The 10444-nt window shown below is 47.7% G+C and overlaps 1 protein-coding gene across 2 annotated transcripts in view; it reads left to right on the forward strand.

Moving 5' to 3' along the window:
• Positions 1-10444, forward strand: part of TCEA3 (transcription elongation factor A3) — a 36728-nt gene that overhangs the window by 3185 nt on the left and 23099 nt on the right. Inside the window, exons 2-5 of one of the 2 annotated variants that reach the window (XM_046012438.1) lie at positions 2224-2286; positions 3232-3352; positions 3801-3942; positions 10377-10439. In XM_046012438.1, the coding sequence (XP_045868394.1) occupies positions 2224-2286; positions 3232-3352; positions 3801-3942; positions 10377-10439 (389 nt within the window). The remainder of the gene's footprint in view (positions 1-2223; positions 2287-3231; positions 3353-3800; positions 3943-10376; positions 10440-10444) is intronic. The other variant, XM_046012448.1, reaches the window with a different exon arrangement.

A 10444-nucleotide genomic window follows, 5' to 3' on the forward strand; every position in this document is an offset into this window, starting at 1 on the left:
CTTAAAACTTAAAGATATACTTACAATTAAATAAATTTTATTAAAAACAAAGGTAATAAACTCTCCAAAGCCATCACTGCTAATTGTTTTACATCATTTCACTATCACCTGGGGTCTAAAGCTGATTCACTCAGATCACATCAATACGGTGGAAACGGTGTATAATGCGTGGGTCTGCACGTCCCTTCCTTGTCCCTCCTTTACTTCAGTGACAGTGGTTGGTAGCTCAAAACTGGCCACGGGAGGACTATTGACACGATAGAAATTGACAAACACTAGGGATCAAGTGGTTTTTCCTTTGAGAACTGGGCGTTAAACATTGAGCAACAAGCCACTGCCCTTACTCATATTTCGTAATCGTACACCCCGAGGTCGCTGCGTGTCCATCTCGACGCAGTTTCTATCGTGGTTAGAGCTGAGGGGCTTCAGTTCGAGTCCCAGGTCAATGCCTTGCAACTTGGGGCAAAGTATTTAATCTCTTTGTTCCTTGGGTAGTTCATCTGTGAAAATGGGGTAGTAATTTGGTAAGAAGGAGGGTAGTGATCGTACATGCCTCGCAGGGCCAGTGTGAGAGTGAAAGGGACAAATGCAGGTGAAGGACGGAGGGCAGGGCCCAGCACCCAGGAAGCCTTGAATTAGTGGTGCACGCAGAGTTGTTTGCCCACACGTTTATGTACATGCTTGCACGTCTGCAGGTCACGCCTCCGAAAACGTACTACAGACCAAGTTCCAAGAGAGGCTGAGAGCAGCCCTTGGGACGTGGTCCTGGGAAGGAAGCCTGGCAGGGCAAGGGCTGGCAGCTGGAACCACACACTGAGACCAGGGCAAGGGGCATGCAGGACACAGTCAGCTGGTGCTCCCAGGGGACTGAGCTCAGGACAGGAGGCAGGGCTGGCCTCTGGGAAGTGGGTGTAGGAAGGAGAAGGCTGAAATGGGGCAGGGGTTGCACGGGGCCTGGCAACCAGCAGATTTTCAGATCTGAGGCTCCTTTGCTCCCTTCTACCTCTCCCTTCCCACCTCTGCTCTCTGCTTTAGCCATTCAGTCAGGGAGTGCTGAGCTGCGTGCTGAACCTTGAGGTTTCAGGGACTAAAACAGTCCTCTTTGCCCCAAAGAAATGAAAGTATATGTCCATACAAGGACTTGTACATGAATGCTCCTCTGCCCTCTACCCCTACGTCCCACCAGCAGGTGAACGGATAAGCCAGTTGTGGTACATCTCTAGGATGGAAAAAGACTCAGTAATAAAAAGAATTATTGATCTCTGCAGCAACATACATGAATCTCAATTATGCAGAGTCAAAGAGGCCAGAGGAGAAAGCCCATCACAGTATGCTTTATATAAAATCCTTTTTTTTAATTTAATTTTTCCAGCCTAACAGTATTCATTATTTTTGCACAACACCCAGTGCTCCATGCAATACGTGCCCTCCCTATTACCCACCACCTGTTCCCCCAACCTCCCACCCCTGACCCTTCAAAACCCTCAGGTTGTTTTTCAGAGTCCATAGTCTCTTATGGTTTGCCTCCCCTTCCAATTTTTTTTTATAAACATATATAAAATCCTTTCAAATGCATCTAGACTGACGTCAGAGTACCAGTGGCCAGGACCTCGGGTTGGGGTGCAGGGCGGGAGGGATCACAAGGGGGCACAAGGGAACTTTGGGGGATGATGGCTATGTTCTTCTCTTGATTGTGATGATGGTTTCACGGGTGTACACAAACTTCAAACATGCAGCTCATTGCATATCAGTTATATCTTAGTAAAGCTATTAAGAAAAAAAAAAGCACGGTCCTCACCCTGCAGGAGCTCACATTTGGCAAGTAGGGGGCTGAGGTTGCAGACGCAAAAGCAGTAAGAAGCCATGAAGTAATTACTTTTAGAGGACAAGATGGCGGAGGAGAGCGCATGCCCAGTAGAAGGAACAGCAGAACCTGGGGTGGGGGGCCGGGACGTGGTTAGAGCTGGGCCCCGGCTCAGGGAGGGCGCGAGGCCAGCTGGGCGATGGGAGAGGAAGTTAGGGAGTTGGTCTGGGGCAGAACATTTTCCCTCTCTCCCTCTTTCTGTCCCTTGCCTGTCCTTTGACCACTTGACTACGTTTATCCTGTAGCTGAGCAATCTCCCCTATCTCCTACACCCCTCTTTCCCGCAACACCACACAGTGTCAGAAAGGGGCCTGGGGCAGAAGCCATGGCCTCCGTCCTTACCTTGTGGCCTCCCACAGGAAGCGGCGCTCGACCTTCTGAAGAAGCTGAACAGCTGTCGGATGTCCATCCAGCTACTCCAGGTGGGGCGGGGATGGGAAGCCTGGGGGGGGTGGGGGGCTGTGCCTAGGGGATGGGGAAGACCTTCTGGGGAAGAGGAAGACCTGGGGGGGGGGGGCCTGTCCAAGGGTCGGGTCTGGGAGGGATTTCTGAAGGGAGGGCCAAGGGCGGGGGAGGTTTTGCGCTCTGAGGGTAGAGACTGAGGCACTGAGATGGCGGCGGGGTACCTTCCAAGGGCAGGGGGCCCTCTAGGTCTGTGAGGAGGACTGATTTGCTTTCTTAAATACCCCAATTCCTAAGCCCTGGGCCTATGGGATCTGTTTTTTTTTTTTTTTTTCTTTTTTTTAAGATTTTATTTATTTATTTATTTGAGAGAGAGAGAGCACATGAGAGGGGAGAAGCAGACTCCCCACAGAGCTGGGCGCCCAATGTGGGACTCGATCCCGGAACTCCAGGATCATGACCTGAGCCGAAGGCAGTGGCCCAACCAACTGAGCCACCCAGGCATCCCTGGGCCTATGGGATCTGAAAGGCCAGTGATCCAGGGAGAAGGAAACGTTGCCCACTTTTGATCCTCCCTGTGTTGCCCGAACAGCCCCCAAGCATTACCAGAAGTTCTCAGCCCTGAAAAAAATCAGCACAGACCCAAGCTGTAGGCACCAGACCTGTGTCTTCAGCTGAAACTTGAACTCAGAGATGCTAGGAGGTGGACGTGGTGAGGGGTCCTCAGCGGCAGCTTTTCACCGAAGCCATGGTCACCATCAGGGCTGGGGGCTGGGCCTTGGGCCCTGGTCTTCAATGCGTGCTGCAGGACCAGGGTCACGACATCAGCCACGGCTCGGGGCCGGGGCTCTGCAGAGGCTGGGGCAGGGGACGGGCGGGATTGAGCCGGGGCGGGCCCTGCCAGTTAGGATGGCCAGTCCTGGGAGCCCACTGGAAGACCAGCCCTTGACCCTCTGGCTTTGCAGACAACCAGGATTGGAGTGGCCGTCAATGGGGTCCGCAAGCACTGCTCAGACAAGGAGGTTGTGTCCTTGGCCAAAGTCCTCATCAAAAACTGGAAGCGGCTGCTGGGTGAGAGGGGTCAAGGTCTGCTTAGGCTGTGTGCTTCTCCCTTCTCCTGGGTCGGGACCATGCCTGGCTTACAGCAGGTGCTCAGTGAATGTTTGTCGAATGACTTAAGAAATGACAGGGGGCCTCATTGTGGGGAATGACAGTATTGGCCTACACGCTCTACGCATTTGTAGACGTGTGCCTCTATGTATGTATTTCCGTGTGCTTGCATGTTTTATAGAGAGCACATGTCTGTATAGACGCATTTGTGTGAATATGGTCTGTGTGCAGATGGCTTTGCACACGTGTGTGCGTGTTGCATAAACATCCGTGTGTGAATGTATTTCTGTGTGTGTGTGAGGGTGTGTTGGGGGCATGTGCTGCTGTGGAGGTCCCTGCCCTTTGTTCCGCCCTCCCCGAAGTCATGCTGGGGTCTGCAGAGATAGAGCGCAGTTTGGGACCAATGCCATGCTTTCGTTTTCAGACTCCCCTGGACCCCCCAAAGGAGAAAAAGGAGAGGAGAGAGACAAAGCAAAGAAGGAAAAGGGGCTTGACTGTTCCGACTGGAAGCCAGAGACAGGTCTTTCTCCACCAGGGAAAAAACGCAGCGAAGAACCCAAAGACAGGTATTTTTTTCTGGGATGGAGAGAAGGGGCGACACTTGTCCTGTTCTCTGCCAGCGGCTCTGTTTCTTTAACTTCATTTACTCCTCATGCTCCAGGAGGAGCTGCTCCTCTCACCTCCTATGGGGTCCCCTTGAGGGGTTCTTCTTGGGCTCAATCAGACAGACCCGCAAGACCCAAATAGGTCATCCCTGTCACTGACTTTACCTTTGAGAAGGACACTGGGGCAGGAGGCACACTGTGCCAGCAGGGCAGGCCCAGGCCTTTCTCATCTGCTAGGGGACCACACAGCCTCCAGAACTCTTCTGAGTTCTACCCAGGTACAGGGTAATGAGTCCGCAATGAGGGGGCCGTGAACCTTGGCGCAGCTCCCCAAAGCTATGGTTTTCCACTAATTATTTATATTGCATTCAGAGCCCTTCCTGCCTGCATGTAATTTACCAATCAGGGCTCATTTGCTATAAGCAACGTTGCCTAGTAACACAGCTGACATCCCACCCTTGTCAGGGTTCCAGGTAAATGGGGCTAGGAACTCACTTAACCCTACGGAAAGTAGAGTGTTCTGTTGGCTCTCTATTCAACATTTCCATTTCGTGAGGAGGAAGCCGGAGGTTGGGGAGCAGGGATTTTTCCAAGACCACACAGCTGTTACGTGACCGAGTAGGATCGCATCTTCTGCTGAGAAGAGTTGTTTGTCTCAATTCCATGTCCATTCCCCCTTGCCCACCACTTCATGTAGACCCAAATGCCTTATCCATGAGAGCAGATAAAAGTCCTCATCGATGCACAAATAAATCCGACCTATTCCCTATGAGACTAGAGCCCTTAATTCCCTGGGTCGGGGCGGGGGGGATCTGCATTTGTTCATCTACTAGGTAAGGAGGCAGTTTTAAATAATACTGAATAGTATCTGATGGTAGATAATAGTAGGTATTTTATGGATAGTATCATCCATGATATAGCAATATTTTTAAAAGATTTTTATTTATTTATTTGACAGACAGATCACAAGTAGGCAGAGAGGCAGGTGGAGAGAGAGAGGGGAAAGCAGGCTCCCCTAAACAGAGAGCCTGATGCGGGGCTCGATTCCAGGACCCTGGAATCATGACCTGAGCCGAAGGCAAAGGCTTAAGCCACTGAGCCACCCAGGTGCCCCCGATATAGCAATATTTTTAACGAACATACCTTTTTACCCAATATAGACACTATAAGGAATTCATTTTAAGGAATTAACGAGGTTAGGGGCACCTGGCTGGCTCAGTCGGAAGAGCACGGGACTCTTGATCTTGGGGTTGTGAGTTCAAGCCCCACACTGGGGGGCTTTGAAAAAAAAAGGAATTAACCAGATTAAAGCATAAAGACTTAATGTTGTACGTGTAACATATTTCTGCTGGCGTTTCTGAAACATTTTTAATCTCTGAACCATTTTAAAATGAATGTTTATTATAATCCTAGAAAACAAGTGTTTTGCAGAAAACACTTTTAGGGAATGATGCTGTAGAAGAAAAGATCTCACCCAGAAGGGAGACATACCTCTACCACGCTACTCCCAGTCTGGGCTGTGCAAACAGCTGTGGGGCAAGGATCCTATGTATCCTTCCAAGCACAGGACAGTCCCACACATTGAAAAACCACTTACTATGTTCAAAAAGCTGATAGGGCCTCCATGGAGAGGCAGTGCTGGGTAGAAAAAAATTTAATGACGTGGGAAAATATTCACTAAGCATTAGGAGAAGCTGTGGGTATGATATAGTATATATGGTATGATCCCATTTTTATAAAAATTAAATAAGTGAGGGGCACCTGGCTGGCTCAGTAGAGCATTTGACTCTTGATCTTGGGGTGGTGAGTTTACTAAAAAAAATAAGTTAGGGTGCCTGGGTGGCATATATATATATTTGTATATATATAATTTATGGATGCTTAGGTGGCTCAGTCAGTTGACCATACCACTCTTGATTTCAGCTCAGGTCATGATCTCAGGGTTGTTAGACTGAGCCCCGGATCAGCCTCTGTGCTCAATGCAGATTCTGCTTGAGATTCTCTCTCTCCCTCTCCTATTGCTCCTCCCCCCAACACTCTCTAAATACATACATACATACATACATACATACATAATAAATACATGTATCATTTATGTAACATATATATCCTTCCAGACATTTTTGTGTGCTTATTTTGTCAATAACATGGAATTATATGCTGTATATTATTTTATAACTTTTCCAAATACATGTATTTATTTCAACAGTAAGGCACATTTAGTGTAAAAAGTTTAGAAACTCAAACACAAAAGAAAATAACAGAAATACCACTGTTAACATTTTGATGTATACCCTTCTCCTCTTTTTTTTTTTTTTCTTTTTTAGAGAGGGGTAAGGGGCAGAAGGAGAGGGCAAGACAGAATCTTAAGCAGGCTCCACACCCAGCACAGAGCCTGACACGGGCTCAATCTCATGACCCTGAGATCATGACCTGAGCCAAAATCAAGAGTACTTTTCCCTGGGAAATGAAATTGTCACTAAGGCCAAGCAGGGAATGAGTAGGTTGTCTCCCCACCTCGTGGGGAAAATTAAGCTGGCAAGGGTCCAATTTCAACTCATTTGGTGAATTTTTTGTTTTAGTTTCCTTAATGATGACTCACTATCATTATTTATTATATAAACACTATCCACATTAGTGATATTTAAAATTTAAATGAGCAGTGCCTGGCTGGCTCAGTCAGAAGAGCACGTAACTCTTGATCTCAGCGTTGTGAGTTCGAGCCCCATGCTGGGTGTAGAGATTACTCAAAATCTTTAAAAAAAATAAAATAAAAATGAAAAATATTTGTCTACAGTGTGCCACTTCCAACAAATGAAACAGCTTTTGGACATCTTCCTCCCTCCCCGTCCTGATCGACTAATATACATAATTTTTCCATTCCTATAGGCAGAGTATACAAACAATTATGTCCCTGTTTATCTTCCTGTTGTATTCTAAGCATTTTTTTCTTGCTCCTAAATACTTTTCGCAACGATCATTTGCAGTAATTGCAGAATATTTCTGGTGTGCTCTAAAAAGTAAGGCAATAAAGAAGGGCCAGAAAATGGGGAGTCTCTGGGATTGAGGCTCATGTCTTCTCTTCTTTTTTCTACTGCAAGAATTCCAGCTTTCCACTTGGGCCTGCACCTGTCCGTCCCCATGGGGCATTCGGGGAGGAACCCCGAAGGGGAAGTCCCAGGGTCCAGTGTGGGATTAGAGGGGCTTGTGAAGAAGGGTCGCTCCTCCCCCTCTCTGTCTCTGCTGCCTCCCCTGTGTTTAAGCTGGGGTGAAGATCTGGGGCCGAATGAGTCTGGCCCACAGGATAGTCAGGCCTAGCCCCTAAAGCCGCCTTAACCACTATCTCCCATGCCACCTAGAGGATGAGGTGGCAGCTGGAAGTCTGTGTAGGGAACACTGCACAATCTGGAAAACCAGAAATCAGGTGCCTAGGACTACCGGGCGTGGAGGACTTCTGTGTTCTGAAAACTGCTATAGGGACAGAAACCTCTTCCCAGCCAGCCCCTGGACACAGGTGCTTTTCTCCCCCACTTGACGGGGGCAGGGAACCCATATTCAGAGAAGATAACCTGCCCAGGGCAGGGCTGGGATTGCAGCTCAGACCACTGTCTCCCTTTTTAGCACACCTGTTATATATGCTTGTGTGCACGTAGGAAAGGAACCAGAAGGAATGGACCAGCGATAGTTGCCACTGGGGAGCTTTCTCTTCCCACCTTTTGAGTTTTTATATTTCTGCATTGGTCAGTTCCACGGCATTTGGCAACAAATACTTATACAGCACCCGTTTTGTGTTAGACGGTCTTCTGTTGGCCTGGAATAAGCCAGTCCAGGTATGAAATTGGATTCCACAGAAGCAGACCCTGAGACACAAGTTCAAGTGCAAGGGGTTTACTTGGGAAGTGATTTCAGGAGATGCAGAGAGAAGAGTGAGGGAAGCGAGATGGGGAAGGGAAGGAAGCCAGCCCAGGGTGTGTTAGTGGGCAGGCTAGTGCTGTGGGCAACCAGGGCTTAAATCCTGCCGGGGAACCCTGGGTGACCGTGGAGAACACACCTCGGTTCACCCCCTGAGGGCTGAGGACGCTGGGGTGTTTATCCACCAATTCCTAAGTGTCTGGTTGAAGACTGCTTCCGGGGTCCTTAACTCCTTGGCACTTCCATCCCATTGGCCGGCTGGCACTGGCTGGCACGGAGAACTCTTGTGGGCACAGGCTGGGGGACCCCTCAGCACGGAGTCCTTGGGTCCCAGTGCACAGGGAGAGTGAGTGCCCGAGGGAACGTGGGCTCTGCAGGGACAGCGTCCACCACAGTGAACAAACCCCACCAAGCTCTGTGCTTGTGGAAATTACGTGGGGGCTGGTCGGATAACATACATAGTAGGTAAGAACATAGTAGGTAAGAACATTTTGTAGTACCTTAGAAGGGGATGCCCACCCTGGACTTAAAAAGAAGTCTCGGGGGACGCCTGGCTGACTCAGTCAGTAGAGCGTGCAACGATTGGTTTCAGGGTCATGAGTTCCAACCCCAGATCAGGCGCTAAATTACTTAAAAAAAAAAAAAAATATATATATATATATAAATATATATATATGTATATATATATAAATATATAATATATATTTATATTATATTATATTTATTTATAAATATATAATATATATTTAATATATAATATATATTATATATATTATATATATAAAATATATATGTATATATACATATATATAGGAAGCCTGGGTAAGTGAAATGGGAAGTGATGTTTACAATTTAAACACAGATTAATTTCATAAAACCATTAAAAGGGGGAACGTATTAGATAGCATAAAGAGAATGTAGCTACATGCATTTTGGAGAATAGAAATAAATTTTCACCTCTGATCCCATCACCCTACTGTAACCATGGTTGTATCTTCCTTCTTTCCTTTTTTTTTTTCAGATTTTTTTATTTTTATTTTTAGAGATTTTATTTATTTGAGAGAGCCAGAGAGCAGGAGCAGGGGGAGGATCAGAGGGAGAGGAAGAAGTTGGCTCCCCGCTGGCAGGGAGCCTGAGGCGGGGCGCATTGATGCGGGGCTCGATCCTAGGACCCTGAGATAATGACCAGAGCTTAAGGCAGATGCTTAACAACTGAACCACCCAGGTGCCCTAGATTAGTTTTTTCTTTTGAGTAATCTCTGCACCCAACGTGGGGCTCCAACTTACTACCTGAGATCAAGAGTCCCATTCTCGGGGAGGCGAACCATAAGAGACTATGAACTCTGGAAAACAACCTGAGGGTTTTGAAGGGTCAGGGGTGGGAGGTTGGGGGAACAGGTGGTGGGTAATAGGGAGGGCACGTTTTGCATGGAGCACTGGGTGTTGTGCAAAAACAATGAATACTGTTACGCTAAAAAAATAAATAAAATGGGAAAAAAAAAAAAAAAGAGTCCCATTCTCTACGAGCTGAGCCAGCCAGGAGCCCTGATCACATTTTCTTTCAATCTTTTTTCCTCCTAGGCATTGCTTTTCTTGTGTGACTTTAGAAATAGTATGCATCTAATTTTATGCACCATTTCACTTGTCATTTTAACAGCTCTACTATCTCCAAGGCCTGTGTGCCTCTCTCCCCTTCTCCTAAGTAAGGTGCCCGCAGGGGAGGCTGCCGCTGATCTTTTCCGGCTCCTTGGCTCCTCCTGAGAATAGGCAGTCCCAGGAATACCAGTCTCTGTGGACTCCAGCTAGCCAAGGCCTGCCTGACAGCAAGGAGGAGGGGAGTCTGCTGAGAATTAATGATTAATAATTAGTAACACAAAGTAAAGGTGTGGGGGTGACTGGCTGGCTCAGTTGGTAGAACACACGACTCTTGACCTGAGGGTTGTAAGTTCAAGACCCAGTTTGGGTATAGAGATCACTTAAAAATAAAAAATCTTTCCAAAAAAAAAAAAAAAAAAAAAACCATTAGAGGCGCCTGGGTGGCTCAGTGGGTTAAAGCCTCTGCCTTTGGCTCAGGTCATGATCCCAGAATCCTGGGATCGAGCCCCGCATCCGGCTCTCTGCTCAGCAGGGAGCCTGCCCCCGCCCCCGCCTGCTTCTCTGCCTGATTGTGATCTCTGTCAAATAAATAAATAAAATCTTTCCAAAAAAAAAAAACCATTAGTAACACATGCATAACACACATAATGTACATGGCACATATAAGACCTCCTTCCCTTGATTGCTTCATTCAGTGGAGGGTAGGGGCAGGTGTCTAGCCTGCAGGACTTGCAGCTTTGTCTCCAGGCAACTGTGGTCGAGGTGGGTTCCACCACTCTCAGCCCAGCAGGCCTGGCTCCCAGAAGCTTTCTCCCCAGCCTCTGAGCTCTCTAGATCAGTCCTGGTGCTAACTTAAAGAGTCTCATCTCCAGTTTCTCTTCTTTCAGGAGAGACTCTGTGGACTCCAAGTCTTCAACCAGCTCCTCTCCAAAAAGGCCACCGATGGAAAGGTAAA

This window comes from Meles meles, chromosome 1 (assembly GCF_922984935.1).
Source record: "Meles meles chromosome 1, mMelMel3.1 paternal haplotype, whole genome shotgun sequence".
NCBI lineage: Eukaryota > Metazoa > Chordata > Mammalia > Carnivora > Mustelidae > Meles > Meles meles.